At 35.9% G+C, this 25,165-nt stretch overlaps 1 protein-coding gene across 1 annotated transcript in view; it reads right to left on the reverse strand.

The window, feature by feature from the left end:
- Diaph3 (diaphanous related formin 3) overlaps positions 1–25,165 on the reverse strand; it is a 485,489-nt gene that overhangs the window by 305,619 nt on the left and 154,705 nt on the right. Inside the window, 9 exon segments of the mRNA XM_060391498.1 lie at positions 5,245–5,359; positions 6,133–6,315; positions 6,317–6,442; positions 9,604–9,708; positions 17,434–17,498; positions 19,873–19,991; positions 22,793–22,909; positions 23,636–23,754; positions 24,037–24,147. Of these exon segments, the coding sequence (XP_060247481.1) occupies positions 5,245–5,359; positions 6,133–6,315; positions 6,317–6,442; positions 9,604–9,708; positions 17,434–17,498; positions 19,873–19,991; positions 22,793–22,909; positions 23,636–23,754; positions 24,037–24,147 (1,060 nt within the window).

The raw sequence follows: 25,165 nt of genomic DNA on the forward strand, positions 1-25,165 counted from the left end.
TATACCTGTGAGTATACGCTGTCCCAACTATTGTCCCATTCTCCACTGGTGGAAGAAGGATATTACTAAGGTAGTCCTCATCTAAGCCAGGCAATGGGTTACTAGGATGGTGGGAACTAAAATACTGCAACTGGAAGAATGGGCCTCATATACATTTTTAGGAGAATAATAATGTAAACTACATCTAACTAGGAATCCCAAGTTATAAATAAGATGTAGACAAGGCAAAGAGTAATTACCTAAAAAGGAAAAGAATACATGAAGCAATTAGAGGGCAAATGTTAAGTGTCTCATTTCATTAATAAATTAAATAAGTAATTAGGCAAATAATACAGAACACAAAACAAAAAACTAAGAAATAAAGGATGAAAGATAACAAGATGAAGTCTACCAGCACACCAGTACAAATCTTTGCCAAAACTGAATACTAAGTATGATGTGGAATATAGAAGGAGAAGGAGCATCCCCCACCATTAGACAGATGACTCCAGCCATGTCCTCTGCACTAAAGCCATTATATGCTAATATGAGAAAAAGAGAACAGACAAAAATAATAAGCTATATACACAGACACAGCAAGGAAGCTGCACCTGCTTGTGCAGGTGTTTCATAGAACACTGTGGACAGAAACATATCTCTTATATTGAAGCGATGCCATCCACAAAAAAGGAGGAGGTTAGGGGTGTGGAGGGTGAGGGTGGCTGTGGCTGTGGCTGTGGCTGTGCGCCATGAGCAAGCACATGGAACACTGTAATAGACAATGTCAAAGGACAACATGGGGGGGGGGTCAGATCTCTGTCCACAGGATCCACAGGTCATCAAGTTTGCATAACAAGCGCTCTATTTGCTGAGCCATCTCACTGGCCCATATTTCTATGACATTTTAAGTATAAATGCCAAAACCTCCAGTAACTCCGTAACTGATAATGTGATATTTTTCTAACAGTGAAACAAGACCTTCATTACCTATTTCATAATTTCCATATGTCTTCAGATCTTGAGAGATTCAGTCATGGACACAACTGAGTAATATACCCGAGAGAAATATATCATTCACAACTTACTTTTTGGTAACCTTCCTAAATTAGTCTGTCATATTCCTTGTAAGTTAGGTTGCATCCATTTGGGAATTACCTCTATTAGAATGTATTCCTAAGAACCATATTTTTCTGTTATAAATTAGATCATTCAACTTAAGGTAGGCTTTTCTGGTAGTTAGGGACATTTGATGCACTTCCATGTATAAAAAGAATTATTATTTTTTTTTAATGCAGTTTATTCAGGAACCTTGAACAATCATCTGACCCTGGAGAAAGCCAGCCCACAGCTTAAATAGCCTCTGGGTAGCCAACCCCATCGTGCCATGTTTTGAATGCAATATGACATTTGAACACAGCCAAGACACTGTGATAATCCAGGGCTTGTCACTTTCTCTACTCTAGCACTTTGTCCACTGAAGTACAATATCAGATAACTAAGCTTGATTTGTTCTTAAGTACAAAATCCATGACCTATTTCTATTTGTCATGACCATTCAGTTGAAAAATTATTTATAAACGAGTTTATTAGCCATATCTGGAAAATATGACACACCTGCTACAAAATGTGATTACTTCAAAAAGCCAACAAATGTGAAACCAGATTTTCATAATAAATCAGTCCAAATAAATTAGACTATTCACATACTTCCAGAAAGCCCTTTCATCCCTATTAAGTTAACAGTTTGTGAATAATGAAAGTAATTAATATTAATTTTAGTTGACAAACGCAACACCAATAACCTGGTAGGATACTTTAATCCATTTTCCAACAGCCTGCAAAAAATTAACAGATGCTTCCAATCTTGTAAAACAGAGAGAGTGATTAGCATTGTTTTGATGGTACCAAATGTTCAAAATATGAATATTGTGATTAAATATGATATATATAAACAGTGGTTTCTATAATCTTTTTAAGTATTAACAGAAGCCAAAGATAGTAAATGATGTCAGCTCTTCTTAAATCAAGATCAGCATGTTTTGTTCTACTCTTCATTCATAAGTTTCAGCTGAGAGCCTGGCTGAATTTCCTAAGATTTATTAAAACTGCAAAAGCAACATGTATAATGGGAATAGGTCTGATTTATTCAGTTCACTTTTCCACATGTCCAAGATAAGGCTGAACATGCAAAATACAGCAGCATTTGCTGATTAGAATAATGGTGGTCCAAAGGAGAGAGAAAGCTGAACAGTAAGAGTGAGAAGAAGAAGAACAAGGAAAAGGAAAAGCATGGAAATTTTCTGTTTGTATTTCCAAAAGGAAAGGCTTAGACAGTAATGTATAATTTTTAAAGTATGACTAAGGCACTTTCTTACTAGAGGAGTGATATAAAAGAAAGATTAAATTTAAAAACAATTGAGATCTTATTGAAAAATAGAGATAATACACACACATATCAAACATACATTTGTGCATACATAATATATACATACATGGCTAACAAGAGTGAAGAGAAAGAGTGCTAAATTACCTTACAAAAAACATCTTGCTATGACTATGGTCAGCTGAGGAAAGATGGTTCTGTATTACTTTATGATCAGTTAAACAGCTTACACACACAGTAAAAATGAAACAAAGATAACAAAGAATCTCCCAGCTGGGTGTGGTAGTGTTTGCCTTTAATCCCAGAACTCTGGAGCCAGGCTGGGGAATTTCTGTGAGTTTGAGGACAGCCTCATCCACAGACTGACTTCCAGGCCAGACAAAGCTATACAGTGAGATACTTCCTCAAAGATAGATAGATAGATAGATAGATAGATAGATAGATAGATAGATAGATAGATAGATAAGAAAATAAATAAATAAAGTAAGAAATTTTTAAAAAAGGGAAGAAACAGAAGGAATGGGTGAATATGGGTAAAGGGAGAAGGAGAGGAAAACAGGAAGGAAAAGAACCCCGCTGCACAAGTGGATGCACAGGAGTTCAGCAGGATCACAGTGTTGAGAACTACAAATCCTAGGAACCTGAACAAAAATATGCCAGAAAACAAGACCTTTGCCTATTGTAAAGAAGGTAAATAAATACCAATGGCAACAACAAAAACATTCTGAAAAAAAAAATCAAGATTCTATTTGACTGGATTCACCTCTTTTATTCTTACTATGTATTTCCCAAGCTTAGAAAATATAAAAAATTATTATTTCCCCAGTTAATGCTCAGAACTGAACATCCATCTTTATAATCTGAGAATACTCAAAGTGTTTATTGCAAAGATTCAATAAGACAATAAGATGCAATAAGACAGAGACGCAACATTTGTCTATATTTTTCATACATTCTTTACTAATTGAAGACTCCAACTCCTTAAAATAAAAACTAATGGTAAAACCATGCACAGTTGTCCCTCTATCCAAACACACATCGCACACAAACAGGAACCTCAGAAAATGTAATGGGATTTTTAACTTGGACTAAAAGAATATCAAGGAGGCAGGATTAACTCTGAATTCTTCAGAAATTATAAAGCATAACCAACTTTGGGCTCATTGTAGATAGGCTCATTGTAGAGATGCTGCCTCAGCAGATAGGCCAGAAATAGCAATAACAGCAACATGTCCATGACACAAACACGTTCACACATGAGTTTCAGAACATCCATATCTCTTCATTTGGATTATTCCCAGTAAATGTCCACACTGTCTCTCTCCAAAAGTAAGAGGGGCTGCCCTTTTTTATGAAAATGCTTACATACTAGAATTGTAAGAATTCTACATATGACTCTTCATGCAATGCTCTCAAGGAAAGAGTTCCTGAGATCATAATAATAGAAACAGTCCTTTCACATTTATGTCTGGTTGCCATTCTGGAGTGTTGGTATTGCTAAGGATCATGACCTTGGGCTTCCCAGTTTTTTCTATTAAAATATCATTGCTTTAAAAACAGCTTACTATAAAAATACCAATCACAGTCAAAAGATTAAGTACACAAACAAAAAACAAGCTGAAGAAACATGTGCTCAACACTCTGTCAGCTTCAGTAGAGAGAGATTCCATGCCAACGAGCCAAAATGAGACAGGAGCAGACTGGAGAAAGAGAACTAAGAGAGGTATTATCATCGCACACCATCTTTTCAACAAGTACTAGACTTAGCAAGTGCATCTCTATTTTTTGCCTTGCAACCTTGAATCTCAAGGCTAAAGTTAGATGACTTAGGAATTTTTAAAGGTCCAATTATTTCATTTAGGGCTAGCACTAGAGCTAAATTAAAGACATGCTAACAAGTTTCCCTTTTGAGCCTCATTAATTAAGAAAGTAATCAGAGTAAAGAGGGGGGAAAAGAAGGTAGCTGGAAGGCAGCTTCAAGTACATAGCAGTGAGGTGCCACCATTTTTTCCTACGAGCAAGGCAAAGGGAAGACTAATCAATTCCAGACTATGGAATCTGAAATTCTAAAGTATTTTACATGTAAATACATATTTTAACTACACACATTTCCCTTGATTGCCTGAAGACTAAACTAATCTTATTCAAAGGAAATTTTGATTCACCATAATCAAAAGGTAAAATTAAGGCCTACTTTACTCCACAAGTTTTCCTTGGGTGAGCTTGTCAAAAATTCCTCGCTGTTTTTAAAGACTACAATACAGAATTTTCAATATTTTATTCAAGACAAATCATGCTCAGAAATACCTAGTAATTCTATAATTGCTTGTTAGACAAAGTTGATAATTTACAGTTATTTCTTAAAGAAAGTTTCTAATTTACAATTATATTTTTAAAAATATTTAAATGGATACAAATGAATTTTTTAAGGTTCAGCCAATGTTTGTAAATTGGTGTGACGATTAGTTTAAATGCTATACATGATGCACAGTGCTTAGTAAACAACATGTATTTAATAAGTCAATTCTTACGCACCAACGCCAAAGGAGATTTCACCTCACATTGTCTCCAAAAATGCATGCCTTTCAGGGGAAGGTCTAAGTGATCTCAATGGAACAGCTTTAAAATAACTGAACATTAAAAAAATACAATAAAATAAAACCTAAGAATCAATGTGTACATTCGGCATTTTCACTTTAAAACTCTTCATTTAAGCAACCATGTGAGGAAATTTGCTTAGAAACATTTCATTAGATCATTTATGTACATACAAGTAGATGGAAGTGGATCATAAGGGAAACATAGTGTAATTTACAGACTGGGAATTATAAAGTATTAATGTTAAAATTTTCAAAATTAAATTAACAAACTATTCAACATACCTTTCTGTTGGTAACAAAATGTATTCTCAAGTTTACAAAGCAAATCCATACTTTCATACTTATTTTCATTGACTTTTATCCAGAAGCAGTTTTCAGACATTTCACTTGGTCCAATCTACAATCAGAGACGAGCAACGCATAAACAGCTGGACATTTCACCCATCCTCGTCCAAACACAGCACACGGACCCAGCATCCCAGGGCTAGAGCAGATGTTTGTGAAGTCATGGCCCTAAGACTTATCCCCAAAGTCTGCTCAATGACAGACAGATCCTGCAGAATATTAAGCATGAAAGTCTTATGAGAAGAAAACAGTTTTCATGATCAAATGGTTGTGGATATTTTAATTTGTTTCCTCACAGCACTGCTTCTTGGCTATTCGTCACACTCATTTGCACTGCGCATGAGGTTACCCATGCAGTGAACATCAAGCCCAGCCTCCCGCATTGCAGTGATTAGGAGCCCACCCTTTAGAAAGAAGGCCTATGGCTTATGGGCACGCTCTGATAACAGACAGTACTCTCACTAAGAGTTTCCAACAGGCAAAGGTAACTAAGAACACTAATATTTTGGATTTTTGAGAAGCACTTCATATGTTTACAGTTAAGGCAATAAACGTGAGTTATTAATTTATTTGCAAATCAAATCCCATGGAATTATCAACTCAAACCAAATTTACAAGTCAGAAACTACTAGATTATAGCAAAGGATTTTGACTTTAACACTTCCCATAAAATAATGATGAATACATAAAATATATGTGCTTCTATGATATATATGCAATTTCAAGCATTGTCATTAGTAGAGTTCTCATTGGAAACTATGTATTAGTAAATGTAAACTGAAGTGTTAATCTAGGGAAATGTATGTCTACGCCCACTACTCTTACCTTTAACCAATTCAATCTTCTCATGCTGATTTCAGGTTTAAATTCTTTCTTTGGTTTCAACCCAAATGGTAGGTTTAATGGAAGAGAGCTTTGCCCACCAAGAAATCCCAGGGGAGGTGGTGGTGGTATTGGACCACCAAATGGCATTGCCATTCCTGGAAGTGGGGGAGGAGGGGGAGGGGGGTGGCGGTGCAGGAGGCAGAACTCCTTCAGAGAGTGCTGGTGGAGCTGAAGGAAGGGCTGAGGAGCCAGTTTCACCTTCTGCTAAAGTCTGCAAAGGAAGTTTTGTACCAGGTGGCAAGGCACCAAACTGGAGGGGACAAAAATAATAAGAGAACTAATAAGGACATGTGCACAAATAGTAAACATATATGTTATTCAAAATAAGTTATTACCTTAAAATAAAAACACCAGTAATTAGCAATTGCTTGTGAAATTCAAAAGTGCTTTTCCCAGTCTGAACATATAGCCATGGCTTTCATTCTCAAGAAAATTTAATTTCCCTATCATGAAGCAGCTGTGTTAGAAATGGGTTCATGGGACTAGAAGACTACAAAGTCAGCAGCTTTGTGAGGAAGCAAGTCCACTTGGGTATGCAGAGAATATACAGCAGATGGAAAAATCTTGTACAGCTCTTTTATTGTGTGTGTGTGTGTGTGTATGAGTGTAAAGCATTATTACATTATTATATTCTCAAAGAATGCAGCAAGTCTAGTGAATGGATTGATATTACGTATATACACATACACATACATACATCTGTAGGAATAAAACATAATTAAGATTTATTTCACATAATAATAATATTCAGGGAAAAAAATCAATATATGCCCCTGCCTTTGCTCCAGTCTTCTCAATAGTGCCCAAATACATATCAGGGGCTAGAAGGGGAAACTAAAATTCCCAGTAGGACTTACAAGGCACATCACTGTTTGGCTCCTTTCAGTGGTTTTCTTTTAATTCTATGTCTGTGCCAACCTCACATACTACATAGAATATACTAGTATCAGTTGTTCCTCTTGCCCAGAATGTTAGTTTACTAAGACTTCTCCAATTTACTTTTAGACATTCCTGCTGCAGGGTGTGGCTGGCATATCCTGCCCTCTTCCTAGGGGCAGGACTTCCTCTCTGCCAGAGGTCCTTCACTATGTAATCCAAACATTTTGTTTCCTCACCCCTCCCCTTCCTCCCGTCTCTTCTTTCTGTGTCTCTCTTCCTCTTTTCTCTTCTTTCTTTCTGTGCATGCTTCTCCTCTCTTCTCCCTCTCAAGCCCCTTCCAATAAACTTACATTTATTTATATACATCATCTTTCCATTGCTCATTCCATTTATTTCTATCATCTCCTACTTGCTTTTTCAACTTGAACTAACAGGATAGTTGGTCTTGCCCACTCAGTCAGATCCTAGTAAAATACAATACTTCTCTGAAGCTCTAAGCAAAGCTGTGATATTTATGGAAAGGAACACTGATCATTCTCTCTTTGATAGTATATAAGCTGTATGAGCTAAAGACTATGTTCTGTTTTATCCTTCAAAGGATGTGATGAATACACATGATGACTGAACAAATGCAATGGATAAATAAATAAAAACAAGGATAAAGGCAAGCAAGGGGCGGAAGCATGGCATAAGACAGTAACTCATTTCTTGGAGAATGGAGCTTCTTAGAGTCAAATGTCACGAGGAAACAAAATCAGATCAGAACCTGCAAAAAGACCACAGCATCTCCTTCTCATTTTGATTATCACAGTCTCACAGAACAGAGTTCAGTTAATGGACTGTAATGATGCAAGACACTTTCTGAGTTATCAGTTTTATAATATGACAAGTTCTTTAAATTACTAACATTCTAAGTTACCCATATGCATTTATAAAAATACTCATGTATCTAGGTGTATACATAAAGTACATAAGTAGGTTACAGTGTTGGGAAGAGGGAAAGGAAAATAAAAACAAATACCCTAGAGTGTTAAAAATGAATGTGCATGGTAATTTTAAACCTCTAAAGCAAGGTTCTCCTCCAATAGCCATGAACAGAGATTGGCCCTGGGTAAAATTTAAAACAATGTAGAAGATTCTTACTTTGTTTCAATTTTACAGCATCTGCTGCCCCATTTTATATCAAAACTACAATGCAACAACAACTTATCCAAAGATCTTGGATGTATTTTTGTAATGCCATATTTTCAAGATATAATCCTACAAATGGAAAAATTTTTAAACAAATTTCTGAAATTTATATCAGCCCAAGATAGAAAAAAGTCAAATATTTCAGCTATTAACTTTAAGTCAAAAACTTTAAAGACACAAGAAAGCCAGTTTCATTTAATATAAGAGAGTCTTATTTTGAACAGAATTTTGCTGATACAAGGTACTTCTTAAAGCAATATAAAAATAAATGAGAATATTATCATTCTTTTTTCAGTCATACTGTGTAGCACAGGCTGGCCTAAAACTCTCAGCAAAAGATCATAGACAGAAAACATCATGGCTAGCTAAGAGTTTTCTTGTTTACAAAAGACTTCAATTTTTAAAAGCAGCTGTGTTATAGAGTATCTTCCAGACATTTTTTATTTTTTTTACAAAGCTAACATTGCATATGCAAAAGAAAACAAAATGGCCAGTAGTGCTGAAAACATAATACCTGAGCCTAATTCCATGTAGCCATAAATTAGGATGACAGAAAAATGTAAGTCCTTGATAATTGCTCATGATTGCATATATATATATATATATATATATATATATTCATTCACATGTACATATATATACATACACATATATACATAAATATGTGTGTATATGTATGTGTGTATATATATGTATGTGAGTGTGTATATATATGAAAGAATGTAACTGTGAATGTGCATCTATGGTCAATATAACGCATGCAGATGATTTTCCTCCTATCTCATGGCTTATGTGTACAGCGTGCACGGGAGCTATCTGCTCATAATCCAGATTTTCTCTTTTTTGTCATGTTTTAAATCTGTTTACTTTTGGAAATTGAAAAATTATCAGAAAATGTTCTCATTCAGCTAGGGGTTATCTTTCATGGCAAGGAAACCCATAGGCTGATGGTTTGGAAAAATAAATAGCTTGAGCAATAATTTCCTGCAGTAGGATAAAGATTAGTGATGGATGACAAATCTAAGAGTAAAAGACTTTTTTAACCTTTACACTTAATTACTTAGGAAACATGTGACTTTAGAAGACCCAAGTGAAGCATACAGAAGCCAGTTAATTAGGAAAAGCCTAGATATTCCTGAAGACTAAAGGAGGAAAAAAGGGAAATACAATATCTTAAAAAAAAAAAAAAAAAAAAACAGAGCAGCCTAGAGATACATATGGATAATACTGGAAAAGTACAAGGAAAAGTAAAATTTACACATTTTGCAACTGTGAAGATCTATCTGACCTTTGTTCCCTGAAATTATTTCAAACTCAAACTCACTTGAGATGGTATTTTACCTGGGATTTAAAAGCTTGTAACTCTGCTTGAAGCTCATTAATCTTTGCCTCCTTTTTTTGCAACTGAGCCTGGGTTTCTTGGTGGTCAGTAAATTCTTTTTCATACTGAAAAGGAATAAGAGAGGGAGATGAAAATGAAAAGCATTATTCTTCATATGAAAATATGGCTCTAATGATCTGTCAATAAAACACTTCTGAATCAGTTTCATCAAAAGAGTGGCAGACTCCTGACAAGGGGACCACAAGCCTTTCTCTAAGTCTCTCCAGGGCCCTGCAAAATCATTTATTCAGAAGGAAAGAGACAAAACCTGAAATGGAAGACCATGACCTTCTATTCCAAAGGGAGCAAACAGGCCCATAGTTATCGATGACCCTGGCATTTTTCTTAAAAGTCCCTAAATATCATAGCTATTTTGAATAACGCAACAGAAAGCAAAGCCTTGTATTGGCTGTGCTGCCAAGCTCCATCTGCAGAACCTGACAGTTGAAATGTATCTGAAGCTCATCAATATGATTTAAAAATGTTCTGTTTTAATAGTTTCAGTGGTTCGCAACTTCATTCCATAAACACAGCAACCGTTTCGTTTATTTTTCTTATTGCTCATCTCCCACTATCTTACAGAGATTAATGATAAATTAGTTTTTCAAAGTCCCTGGTGCAATACCTTCTGGGATGAAATAATAAAATCTGGTGTTCCAATGAGTTTTTTAATTTATATAGCCACTCATCACAGGTTCCAATCTTGCATTCAGATAGTTTCAGTTTGTGATCATCAAGATTCAAAACCTATCCTGAGGGAGCTGAATTTAAAGAGTATTGTCTGATAATCAAGAACAAGTATGCGGCAAATCACAAAACGATGCAACTACTTTGTGCCTCCAGACTATGAGTACAGTCTGAGCATGACTGGGAAAAGAGTAGGATGGTATGGACCTGTCTTAGGTAGGGTATCTACTGCTGAAACAAAACACCACGACCAAAAAGCAACTTGGGGAGGAAAGAGGATTTATTCAGCTTAGTCCACAGCACTTTGCATCACTGGAGAAAGGACAGGAACTCAAACATGGTGGGATCCTTGAGGCAGTTGCTGACACAGAGGTTAAGGAGAGATATTACTTACTGGCTTGCTCAGCCTGCTTTCTTGTAAGACAAAGTCTACCCAGCCCAGAGATGACATCACTGACAATGGGCTGGGGCCCTTCTTCACTGGTTGCTATTTAAGAAAACGTCATACTGCTGGGATGGTGGAGACATTTCCTCAACTTGAACACTTTTCTATCTGAAGACTCAAGAGAAAGAAAGCAGCCAGTACTACCACTAAGCTTACCAAAGGCTGTTACCTGCATTTCATTTATTGGGGAGTTCTTACTTTCCCAGTAACAGAAAAGGGCAGTTAAGAAGCTGCATCAAGTGAAAGATCTGAGATTCAAAAGAAAAAAAACGTAAGAAAAAAATAATACAAGTTCCTGTTTTCACAGTCTGACTCACATCTAATTCCTATAATGGATGCTTTTAGAATGCTTAATAATTTTTCAATAAACTTAGAACAGTTTAGGTTCCCAGGAATAAGCAACATGAAGCACAGCTTCATGGCCCCATATCTGAGCAGTATTCCAGTTTTTTCATCTTTAGGTTTCCTAACCAAAATTCCTTGAGTTAGAAGTTACTTTAATTTCTACCTTTCAAGTGAAAAAAGTAAATTGCAGACTACAAATCCTCATTTTCACCCTCTTTGTAATGATAAGAATATGGGGAAATGACTTCCACCAGTTATCTTCTGACTTCCACATGTGTGCCATGGCACACAAGTACACGAAGAAAAGAAAGAAAGAAAGAATGGATGAATGTAATTTTAAGTGTTTTAAAATATGCAAATAATCAAATTATATTCTGTGAAAAAAATTTAATTTTTAGAATAGTCAAAAAAATAATTGTACAAACGCCTTCATTTCTCCCAAACCACTCCATCATGACCACATCAAACACATCATCATATTAGAAAACTAAACTAAAAAGATACTAATGTCAAGCCAAACAAAGCAGCTTATTGACAAATAGCATTTAAGTTTATAGGTTAACCTGCATCGCTTTATATTTGGTTTCAGCATATATTAATTATACAAAACATGGGGGTTCTTTAATCATTTTTCATAATGCTTAAAATGTACTTTAATTATTCCACACACTCCTCCCAACCCACCTCTTTTACTCCAGCGGTGTCATCCTTCTCTCATGTATTCATTTCCCCCTCGGTTCTACACAAGACATGGCACACGATACAAACCATTCTGTTTCTTGGCTTATTTCCCAAACGAGTGTTTTATAAATATTCCTAAGCGGCTGTTTCAGCCTCTCTGTACTCTGGCCCTTCATCTAGCTCTGGATATCCCTCTAGTATCTGAGTTTTTATATCTAAAGTAGCTTTTCTAGCATAGTTTTTATCTCATACTCAACTTTAGCCAACTGAACATCAGATACTCTGTTGCCACAGCTTGGCAAGATTCTGTTACTACAAAAAACCATCAACTACCAAATTCCAACTCAAATGACCATCTCATGGCCCCGTTCATTCACCGCTCCACAGCTGTGCTGCTTGGTGTCACAGTGGGCGCCACAGTACTTAAATGTAAACAAAAAGCATTTAGCACTAAGTTAGCAATTGAGAATATCTGCAATAGTAGGAAATAATCCCAAGAACAAATGGAGCTGCATGAAATTAACAGTCTTGTACACAGTAATGAAAACCACCAGCTAAGGGAAGAGACAATGTACAGAATGTGAGAGAATCTTTGCACATCCAACAAGAGATTAATATCTAGAATCCATCAGCAAGGCCAAAAGCTGAAGACCAAAATCAAATTTTCCAATTGACAAATGGAGAAAAGCAGTGAAGAAGCATTTAAAAAATAATACAAAGGGCAAATAAATAATTTTAAAACATATTTAATATCTTCAGTGAGAAATGAAATGCAAATTCAAACTAATTTGAGATTTTACTTTACTCATGGCAGGATGGTTGTTGTCTAGAAAACAAACAATAAATTATAGCATATATGGAGGATACAAGGAGTCCTTAAAAGTTGCTGTGGGGATGTAAAGCAGTGTAGACTCCAAAACTTGAAAGGGCAGTTCCTCAAACAACTAAAAACCAGGCCAGAAAAATGGCTGAGCTTATTTGCTTCCTAGCCTCATAACCTGAGTTCAATCCCGGGAATCCACATAGTGTAAGGATAAAACTGATTCCAGAAATGGAATACCAGTATCCCACAAACCCCATAAGGATTAAGGACCCTGAGGAAAAGGGACAGAAAAATTTCAAGAGCCGTAGTGAAAGAGAATTACAGTGAAGCTGTATTTTCCAAACACAAAGTACTGCTCAAATAAACTCACAGTGATTATGGACAGCATGTGAAAGACATTGACAGCCAAACAAAATCCCAAATGGATCAAGTAGGTAGGCACAAAGTCTCACTGCTCACTGAGGAACTATTAGCAACTCACCATTACTGAGGGAGTGAAAGACAGTTTCTTTAAGGAGCTAACAACTGCTAGGTCAACTGGCAGGACTAGAACCCACACACAAGAGAATTTGGTCAACAATACTTAGGTCTCAATGCACTTAAAAATAAGCAAGGAAAACAGGAAAGGTGAGTAGATAAGGATGTGGAAATAGATTGGAGGGGTGAGGTGAATATAACTGAAATGAACTGCATGAAATTCACAAACATTAATAAAGTATTTATTTAAGTATTTTTTCAAGTTAAAAGCTTTTAGAATGAAGCACTTCTTTGTCTTCACCAAGCAGAGTTTTTGTGTATTGTGCAGGTTTGGTTTTATCAACTTAAAATTAAAGTCTCCAAGGGAGACAGAAATGAGAAATGCCTCCATTAGATGGGCCTGTGGGCATTATCTCTGAGACAGTTCCTTGATTGGTGGTCATTTTCCACTGCAGAATAGATACGTAACAGTGTGCCTAAGATAGGTCCCTCAAAATGTTAGGTTGTAGAGAGAGTGAGCAGAACAGCCATGGTCAGTCCTTGTGGTGAACAATGTCTAATTGTGAGCTTGAAGCAAACCAACTGACCTGGATATATAAAACCTGCCAGTGATAGGAGGGGGGAACTACAAGAAACTCTAAGTCATGGGGTAAAGAGGCCTCACCTCAGATTTTAAAACCATGAGGAGATAGCTGGAAATGCCAGTAAAAATTCAAGAGCCAGCAATTAAACAGTATACAATCTGCTGAAAACTATAAAGGAAAGTAGGCTGAGAAATTAGTAATGACCAGGTTGGCACTTTGAAAACCCAAACCAGCAGCTTTGTGAATTATTGAATGACAAAGACTGAGCAGACACAGAAATTAGCTTTGAACCTACTGCAGTTGTCTAAGAAAGAATAAGGTTAAGAAGAGGAAACCAGATGGAAATCAGAACAGAAACCCAAAAGACCTTGTATCTGACTATAGGAAATTAAAACCAGGCAGTGGTAGTGTATATCTTTAATGCCACCACTCGGCATTAAAGTCTAAAAAGCAAGTTCCAGGGTAGCTAGGACTACACAGAGATACCCTATCAAGAAACCCTCTGCTTCTTGGGAAAACCAAGTTGATGAAAAAGAACTGCCTAATGCTTACTTAAAAAAATGCTGTGCCGTATGTTTCATCAACTGTCAGGGTTACGCTAGGAGATACCAACTAGAAATTCAGAAAGCATTCACAAATGTACCTACTCCTTAGATATCTAAGATAGCCATTTCCTTCATTAATTCTTTCTTACCCAAGACTACATGAGAACTTTTCTGTAGGCCTATAGTGCAAAGGGGATTTTGCTAACACATAAGTTATCTTAGAGCCATATGATTGTACGAACATGTAAAGTAACCCACCTTAACAGCTCACAAAGAAAAAGCCTGTTCTACCTTACCATTTTTCATTGCCTTAGACTTATAATTAGATTCAGTAAATATTTATTGAACTAAGTGATGAGCCAATGCCTGCCAAATCTTCCTTTAAACATTGAATGACTACATCAATATCATTGATTAATTTTCTCAGCATCCAAACTCTTTTCTCATTTTTACAACTAAAACAAAGTTCACTATTAAAAATAAGCAAAAAAGGAACAAAACCACCTTCTTATCAGAATAACAATAAAGAGGCTTATAACAATACGAATTTTTAAGATGTAAAATGTAGAAACAGGAAAAAAATCAGGTAGATTATAATTAGTGTAGTGATAAAACTTATTAAATTAACTTGGCCATACTAAAAACATCTACATTTCTTATTAAAGAGTTAAATGACCATTTCCTCACTTACAAAATAATCAGACAAATTATAAACCTTGACTCAACATTTTTATAATACCTCCAATCAAATCACAGTAGCCTAGGGGATAAACCAGTGTCTATTAAAGTATACTTTAGGAAAACTGGTACGAAAGTGTTCTTTCCCCAAAAAATTTGACTGGAGCAATATTACACTTACAAAATTATACCCCAAAATGTCAAGAAACACAGTTAATGTTGAGTTTCTACTTAATTTCATTCCCTGGGGTAAAAGTATTAGCACCTCTGTACAAGAAGGTTGATAATTCAATATATTCAATATACTTTCTGACATTTCTGCTCTTCATTTTTCAAATTTATGCACCTAAGTAAAGAATGTGCGTAGAAACTACGATAGCTTCCTGCCTAAAGCAAAGTATTTACATGTGTCCTTACAAAGCTATCAGAGCAAAGTTTCTGCTGATATATACAAGATGGCATGGCACTAGAAATCTTCTATAGAGCAAAAGTATTTTCTGAATATACATAACGCATACAACTTCTGGCTTTGAAAAGGCAGCTAACCTTGAACAAGGTCTTTTATTTACATTTAAAGCTTACTATTAAAAAAATTCTACTGAGGACAGTATTTAACTCTATTCATATACCTTACATATAAAAAAAGAAATGTAATCTGTATTTTCTTCAAGTATCTGCATCAATACTTGAAAACTTAGTACTAAATGAATGAAAAGCAAAGATACTAATTAAGCTTAGAACACAAAACTAGCTGAGAGAAGGGTCACATTGTATCTAATAGCTATTAGCCATTTTATGATCGTTTGGATATTTAAATAATCTAACCATTTCTTTTCTGTACCAAACTGAGTCTTCCAGGCAGTGACATCATATGAAGTTGTAACCTCTAGTGTGCTGGTTATTTTTTTGCCAGCTTGACACAAACTAGAGTCAAGAACAAAGACAAAACCTCAATTGAGGAGTAGGCCCCATCAGATCGCTCTGTAGGCATATCTGTGGGTCATGTTTTGACTGATGGATGACGTGCGAGGGCCTAGCCTACTGTGGGCAGTGCCACCCCTACCCAAATGACCTTGGATTTTATTAAAAAAGCAGGCTGACTTCCCTCAATGATGAACTGTGGAAGATAAGCAAAAGGAGCCCTTACATCCACAAGTTGCTTTTGGTCAGTATTTCATCACAGCCATAGAAATCCAGCAAGGAGACCTAGCATACAGCCAATGGTCTGGGAGGGTTTGGTTGATTCCAACCTTGAAAGCATCAAACAACTTCACATACATAAAAATTGAACAGAAGTTCTCTAAGCCTTATTAAAGTTTCCTTTACAAGTCAGGTTTAATCAAGTTTACCAACAAGCAGAAATCTCCTCAGGCTCTCTGAGATCCTATTTCATTAACAATGTATACATCATGAGATTGTGCCTAACATAAAGGCTCATTTAGCTAAATACATATGTGGTTTGACTCTGGCACTAGTTATAGTTATTTCTTTACCAACATAAGAAACTAGATTCAAGAATTCAACTCTGAATGACTATAATGTCAAGCATCCAAATATCTAATGCAGAAATCTTAAGCCAGAAAGAAGAGGACAAAACGCTGCACCAAAGAAAACAAAAGGTAACTGGAGTCAGAAAAATTGCTAGGCTGAAACAAATGAAGCTGGTAATAGCCAATAGTTTATTCTTTCAAGGACTGCCTCTGACATAATCTGATTGGCCTGATCTTTGATCACCCCCCTATGGGGGGAGCAGCCTTACCAGGCCACAGAAGATGACAATGCAGCCACTCCTGATGTGATCTGATAGACTAAGATCAGAAGGAAGGAGAAGAAGACCTCCTCTATCAGTGGACTTGGGGAGGGGCATGCATGAAGAAGAGGGAGGAAGGGTGGGATCGGGAGGGGAGGAGGGCTTATGGGGAGATACAAAGTGAATAAAGTGTAATTAATAAAATAATAATAATAATAGTAATAATGAGACAGGTTCTCTCTGTGCAGCCCTGGCTATCCTGGAACTTACTACATTCATCAGGCTGTCCTCGAACAAAAGATCTGCCTGCCTCTAGTATCATACATAGCCACTTAAGGTATTTTTAATTTTTTTAAGATTAATATAATTATATTATTTCTCCCCTCACTTTCCTCTCTCCAATCATTAATTCAGTTACTCACTCAAGAAGTATTTCATGGTTTCTTTATAAACAAAGAACCAAGAAATTGTTCATCATGTAGCAAGTAAATAAAGGAAATAGAAGTCCCAGGTTAACTCTATGAGAAAAATAGCTAATGCATCATACATCCATATATAAGCACATAATGACATGGTAGTGTCAAAAAATTAAAATATAGAAGAAAAAAGAGAGTGGAGAGTATTTGCAATAGCAAAATGGTCTAGCTAGTACTCCATGAACGAAGAAGGACTTGTCAAACAGCCTGAAGAAGGTGAGCACAGAGGGAGTAGCAAGCCCTCTGAAGAGATGCCACCTGCAGCAGCTCCACACAGCCCTGCAGAATAAATTACTTACTTTCTTGCCATGTTCTGACGCTTTCTCTTCCCACTCTTGTAGTTTTGCCTGATCTATGCAAACATCTAAAATTAGAGAAACAAAAATTGAATTGAAGCTTTTCTTTTATTTTAAATCTTATTAATTACACTTTATTCACTTTGTATCCCCCCCATAAACCCCTACCTCCTCCCGTTCCAATGACACCCTCCCTCCCCCTTCTCCATGTATGCCCCTCCCCAAGTCCACTGATAAGGGAGGTCCTCCTCCCCTTCCCTATGATCCTAGTCTATCAGGTCTCATCAGCAGTAGCTGCACTTTCTTCCTCTGTGGCCTGGTAAGGCTGCTCCCCCCTGAGGGGGAGGTGATCAAAGAACAGGCCAATCAGTTCATGTCAGAGACAGTCCCTGTTCCCATTACTATGGAACCCACTTAGACACTGAACTGCCATGGGTTACATCTGTGCAGGGGTTCTAGGTCATCTCCATCAATAGTCCTTGGTTGGAGTATCAGTCTCAGGAAAGAACCCTGTGCCCAGATTTTTTGGTTCTGTTGCTGTGTTTGTGGAGCTCCTGTCCTCTCTAGGTCTTACTTTCTCACTTCTTTTGTAAGAATCCCTGCACTCTGCCCAAAGGTTGGCCATAAGTCTCAGCATCTGCTTTGAGGGCATATACTCACTCATAAGTGGATATAGGATAACCTACTAAAATCTGTACACCTAAAGAAACTAATCAAGAAGGAGGACTCTGGCTAAAATGTTCAATCCCCATTCAGAAAGGCAAAGAGGATGAACATCAGAAGAAGCAGAAAACAGGGAACAGGACAAGAGCCTGCCACATAGGGCCTCTGAAACACTCTACCCTGCAGGGTATCAAAGCAGATGCTGAGACTTAAATTGAAGTTTTATGCAAATTCTTGACGTTATAATGAAAAGAATCATAACAAATTTAATCAATTATAAGATAAGTGAAATGGAGAAAAACAGTACAATGTTCCAAAAAAGCTCTTTAAAGTATGACACCAAAAATAGTGCAGCAGAATAATACCTATTGAATTTTAACCTTCCACCATGGAAGAGGAGATGGTTCAATGATAACATGCAACATGGAAAGATTTCCATTATCAATTTGGATTTTAAAAGAAGAAAGGGAAACACCCAACATCAACCAGGAAAATAAGCTATATTGAGAGACAGGTAGGGGAAAAGAAGCAACTACCATATCTTTCTTTCCCCTGCTAGTGTGATCATAAACAAATTAAATGAGAAGTCATAGCAAAGGTTACATAATCTATTAGAACAATATAGAATAGCTGACATATATGCAGATAGCTTTATTGATGAAAAACTAGGTAATACACACTTACATTTTAACTTTCTGACTCACTGCATTTAACAATTCTATTTTCTAGGATTTTGCATTTAGACAAGACTGCTTGTTTAATTGGCACTATGTTCTTAGGCACTAGAAATAATATCAAAGCCCAACCATAATGGACTAAATTATTACATACATCTATTGTGGAATGTTAGTTATGACAAATTATTCAAATTTATTTGCCTTAATGTAGTTTATGTGTGCCTTTTAATAAAACTAATATGCAAATGTATGTGGAGAAACAACCATATAATAAGACAAGCAGGAAAACAAATTGTCAATTCTATTTCCTAAATACAATTTACAATGTTGTTTAGCTTATATGACAGAAAAAGAGCTGGAGGGATGCTAAGTGTCTAGGAGTATTTGCTGTGCAAGCAAGAAATAAGTTTGGGTCCCAGATCCACCTAAAAGCATCCCATACATGCTTGCAACCCCAACATGGAGGAGAATAGGAACCAAGATGCTAATCTGGGCTTCCTGACTACCACCTAGCCATAAAATGCAGGTTGCAAGTTAAGTAAAAACCTCGGTCCATTCATTCACATACATATCAGTGCAGAGACAATACACTTACTAAAAAACGTACATAGTATATACACAGAAAATGCCAAAAAAAAGGAGTAGAAAAGCGAGTTCTGCTTGTAATTCAAATAATGATGTAAGTTTTTTCAATTTACTCTGAAGTGCACATATCCCATCCCACAGAACTTTAAAAGGACATACATAGGAATATTTAATAAATTAATATTACGATGTCAAAATTTCTCAAATTCCTTGTTCCAGTGTACTGAAAGAAAAGTACACCATGACAATCACAACAGTATTGTGGCAACATTGTGGTAAAAGAGGTCACCAGTTTTACAAACCATTTGAAATCATCAGTTCCAGATACCTACACACAAAAGTCAAGAAGAGGTTTGTTTGAAGTTGTTTCTAATATGCTTTGACGTTTAAGACTTCATGATAAGAGAGTAAGAGTCTTCAAAAGCTTTCCAGGCAAATGAAGAAAACCAGTACCTTACAGTTAACCCATTGAATGAAACCCAAGAGAGTTCTACTTCAACTACAGAGAAATACTCACCAACAAACTGACTTAGGTCCAAATCTAGTCTTTTTCTGTATGTGAAGTCTGGGTCTATTCCATCTCTATGCAACACAATCTGTGACACACACTCATCAATTAGTTTGAAGTACTGTTGTCTAAAACCAAAAACATATTACATAATAAATATTATAAGCAAACATATTACATAATAAATATACGCTCAATTAGTGATCATCAAAACAATATATTTGACGTAAATCTGACTTCAAATTTAAAAGTTTATCTTAGCATGATTTCAACACATGGCATAACATAGCATGGGAAATTCATCTTTCTAATGATATCATGACATGTTTTTAGTGACGTATCAGGAAATGTACTACACATTCCTTAAAAAAGTCAGACATTTAGTTCATTCATTTTCATTAACAAAAGATATGAATTAATGAGACATGCTTAAAAAGCCTTCCTCTGAGTACAGATATAAAAGTTACTACCAGGAATTTATTATATTAAAGCAAACCAAACCATCAAAAATCTTTTCTAAGAATTTCTATTGGAAGCTCTTAAAATCATGTTGTGGAAAGAAATTCAAAATTACATGATCCTCTAAATGACATGAAATGAAGTTAATATATCTTATTCAAGAGAACACTACAAATTTTAATATGATATCAATGTGCAAAAATCAAAGTTTAACTAAAACCTTCAAAACAGGATGTGCTGTCAATGCAATTCATCTCCATTCCTGACAACTTAGGAATATCTCCTTAAGACAGTAAGAAACTACGAAATAAATAACTTTTGTGTACAAAGGCAATTCAAGCAGTGGGGTGGTTTATAATGAGGAACCTTACATCCTTCATCACTTGTGAATTGATTTCCTTTCTCAGTGATTTATATACAGCTCTTTATTTCTTCTCCAAACCACATTCTTCAAATCTGATGGCCCTTCTGGCCAGTTCAGCTTTCTTCCCAATAAACCATATATGAGTACTACCTTTGTACTAGTTAACTTACAACTAATGGAGCATTTATAAAGCTGGGGAAAAAAACAAAAACAAAAAAAACACCTGATTCAGCTGAAAATGCTATGAATGGCCCTGAATTCATTGGGGCTCAAGCACCTTTTACCAGCCAGAGGTAGACAGAATCACCCATGTGATAACCAAGGAATAGATGAGAATTTTTATTTTTGTTTTCTTTTTGCTTTTTGAAGACATAATTTCTCTGTTTAACAGAGCCCAGGCTGGCCTCAAACTCAAAGATACCCCCTGCCTCTGTCTCCCAAAACTCAGATTAAAGGCATGTGTCACCATTCCTGGCCTGGTGAAGATTCTTCATACAGAAGTTTTATTTCATTGTTACATAAATTTAGAGTCTAAACAGAACACTGTAATTAAAAGGATCCACTCTTATTTTTATCAGTGCTTAAATATTCAGTCTCCTATTTTAAACAAAGTATCAGAAAATGGCACATTAAACAACAAAACAATTGCTGATCAAGATGAGAATATTTGCAGAAATTACAATTATAATGTATGCCCACTACGGTATAAAGTTTCATTGTCTCTTTTCTTCTGTGTTGTGAAGAGTAGCAAATAACACTGATATCACCCAAGGGGGAGGCTTTCCTATAAATCCTATATTAATTACCTATGGGAACACGAACTAACCCCTATCATCTTAGAAAGAAATTTCTGCAAAGCTAAATTGGTAACATAAATAATTTTATATTTGAAGACCTCACAAACAACTAATAAAAGTAGAAAGCAATATCAAGACCATTTACTGGATATACACAGTGTGTTAAGAACTTAGCTCAAATGTTTCCTCACATAACCACCTTTAATCTTTACATTATAGTCACTTGGGTACTCACATTAACCTAGAACCACATTGTGTTTTATGTAAGGTAAACAAAGAACAATTTGACAAGATCAGGCAGCCAAGACATAACCAAGTTTGAAAAGACATTTGTATCAGTTTTCCGATACATTAAAAACATTAAACACAAAAATATTATTGAGGTATATTCTGACTATTTAAACACTAGTAAAATCAATTGTTAACACTCTGCCTACAATTTATAAAAAAAAAAAAAAAAAAAAAAAAACCACACACAAATCAGTAGCATTCCTGGCGACTAAGAAACCACCACACAATATTATACTTTATATGTTGATAAGCTGAAAATGGTTTCAACTTTTTAAACGGTAATCTCACTTTTTTTTATTCCATATATATATGCCAATTAGAGGCATTTCTCCTTTCCTCCTATTCCCACCCTCCCTCTCTCTTATCTCTACTCCTCTACTATTTTTGAGATTATATTTACATCTTTTCCTCTGTCCAAAACCTGCAATATAGCCCCTCTTTGCTCACTTTCAAATACATGGTCTCTTTTATTACATTATTTTTACATGAATATATATAAACATATATACACATGTATACAGACACACACACACACACACAATCTTCTTAATATACTTCGATCAGTATACATGTTAGCCATATGCGTCCCAGTGGATTTATAAGACACTCCCCTACCTAAGGTTCAAAGATCATTGTGGAAGAGGGGATGGAAAGATTGTAAGAGCCAGAGCAAGCTCATAGGGAGTTGGCTGTGAGATTGTATCTCCTAGTAATATCAGAATTTATAACCAATGAAGTCTCAGCAACTTGACAGCCTAAATTTGCTGAACAGGAATAATAGACATAGAGTCAACTTTCATTCAAAGGAGAGGATACAACCAAGAAATTTCTGGAATTTAAACAGGAACAGTAATGGCATTGTATTTACAGCTGAGAGACAGAATGCCTAAAGAAAATAACATAGTTTGTAGATCATTATCATGAAAGAAATGAAAATGACATGCCTATCTCAATTATCAGGTGAATTTCCCAAATAACAGTTTCATCTCTTAAACATCAGAATAGAGCTTCCTCTTACCTTATAAAACGATCATTTCGAACAAGCAGGAGATGCTGAAGAATAGAAATAAAATATCCCTCTGCTCTAGTTTCTTTAACTGTGTCCCACACCATGTTGTAAACATCAGATGCTTCAGTGAGCTGATTAAGGACCACATGAATTTATTCAAATCGTACACCAAACAGCTAATACAACACAGGATCTGCTGTATGGAAGGTTGGAAGACTTGTATGCAAATAACTGTCTAGAAATAGTTCTTCTTAGAGCTCTCTAGGAATTGGGTGTAGAGAGTACTATGGGTGACAGTTTGCCTTGACACTTTGTCACCCTTTGTGTCCGACTTCACTAGAAAATATAGTAGGAGGACAGGTGGCAGGTCCTACGGACACAAAGTTCTAAGGTTGCCCTGAACAGCAGAGCAAGCGCTACAGTGAGAAATCAGAGTGGAGAAGCAGATTCTAATGTCAGAGAAACAATCCAAACACCTGTAGATCCATCAGTTTACAGGAGGCCTCCAAGTTGAAACCACAGTAGAGAAAAGAAAATTAAATATGTTGAGGTTATCTCAAATCCAATGCCAAAAAAAAGGCAACAGCCACAAAAAGAACACACTGTAAATACATGTAACAATCTGCTGCAAGAGAATTATTTAATTAATTGTAGCAACCCTTTTCACAAATTTACAGAAAAAAAGCAATGTAAGCTACTAAAATAGTGACTTTTTTTTAATACATAAAGGTTTGATTTCATATAGTTTATATATAGAGAGTGACTTAAATGATTTATGGGGTACAGTTCATTGTTTTAGATGTAACAGTAATTTTACACATCTTTTGACTAGGACTCAGAGCAAAAGGATATTCAAATTCTGCTCTAATATCTTCAAGGCGATGGGAGAACTCAATATAATCTTCCTCTTTATGCTCATCAAAGACTTTAAGTTGTATATCCAAGCCATCATTCTTAATACACTTTAAGTTCTGTAGATATTGGACAAAAAGTTATGATGGATTATGTTTTCACTATGGGAAAATTATCAATAAATAAACAATAAGTCAATCATTCAAATCTGACTTGCAGAATTCAAACACTTAAAACTGTTAACTAATACTCAGATCTTATCATCTATATTTCAAAACTAGATTTTTGTACTCAGGTCTTTTCCCGCAGATAAATTATTCTTGAGAGTAATTTATCTAAATTTCCCCCACTCAAGTACACTTCTAATTTAAATATTAATGAGGAGACTGCAGGGCACTTACTGGCAATATCTCTTTCAATCCACAACGCATAAATTCATTTCTGATGTGAAGCCTGAAGTCCAAATCATCGGGAGATGTAACAAGGGCATTTATGAGCTGCATACAAGCTACCTACAACAGAATACACAGAGAGACTTAGACACGGTTTACAGCATTTAAAGCAAAAAGAACCAAAGGGAGAGAAAGAAGTTTTACTTCAAAAATTATCAAATATCTCTGAAAGGCTTAATAAGATAAAAAAGTAAAATATTTATATATATATATATGTATATACACATATATATCTAAACACAAAAATATGTAGCTTCAATTAAATTATTTCACTATTTGAAGAATGATGTAAATAACAAATTCTCTTTTTATAAAAGCTTCATGTATGGCTGAAGGTCTTGCCCAATAGCATAGTACACACATACAATACAAACAGAAAATACTGTAGATGAAAACTATAAAAATCTATTACTATGTAAATAATGGCAAAATAGAACAGTACAATAGTTTTCTATTTTTTTATTTTTATTTTTTACAATTTGTTCATTGTAAAGCCCAATTGTAGCCCCACCATTATCTCCTCCTGATCCCACCCTCTTCCCCTAGTCTACTTAAAGGGGGAGCCCTCCCTGGCATCTGACCGTAGCTTATCAAGTCTCATCAGGACTGCCTGGATCCTCTTCCTCTGTGGCCTGGCAAGGACTCACAACAAGGGGGAAGTGATCAAAGAGCAGGCAAATGAGTCAACCTCAGAGACAGCCCTTGTTCCCCTTACTCAGGTACACAAACCGAAACTGAGCTGTCTATAGGCTACATCTATGCAGGTCCTCTCTATGCATGGTCCTTGGCTGGTGCATCAGTCTCTGCAGGGCTCACTGGGGGCTTTGACTTGTTTGTCTTTTTTGTGAAGCTCCTGTGCCCTCCAGGTCCTTCTATTCCCACTTTCTTCCATAAGACTTACTGCATTCTGCCCAAAGTTTTCTATGATTCTCTGCATCTGCTTCAATCCCCTATTGGGTGGGTCTTTTAGAGGACAGCTAAGGTAGGCTCCCATCCTGTTCCCTCTCTTCCACAGCTTCTGGTGTCTATGCTGTTTGCCATTTTGAATGAGATTTAAGCATCCTCCCTAGGATCCTCC

Source organism: Meriones unguiculatus, chromosome 9, assembly GCF_030254825.1.
Source record: "Meriones unguiculatus strain TT.TT164.6M chromosome 9, Bangor_MerUng_6.1, whole genome shotgun sequence".
Taxonomy (NCBI): domain Eukaryota; kingdom Metazoa; phylum Chordata; class Mammalia; order Rodentia; family Muridae; genus Meriones; species Meriones unguiculatus.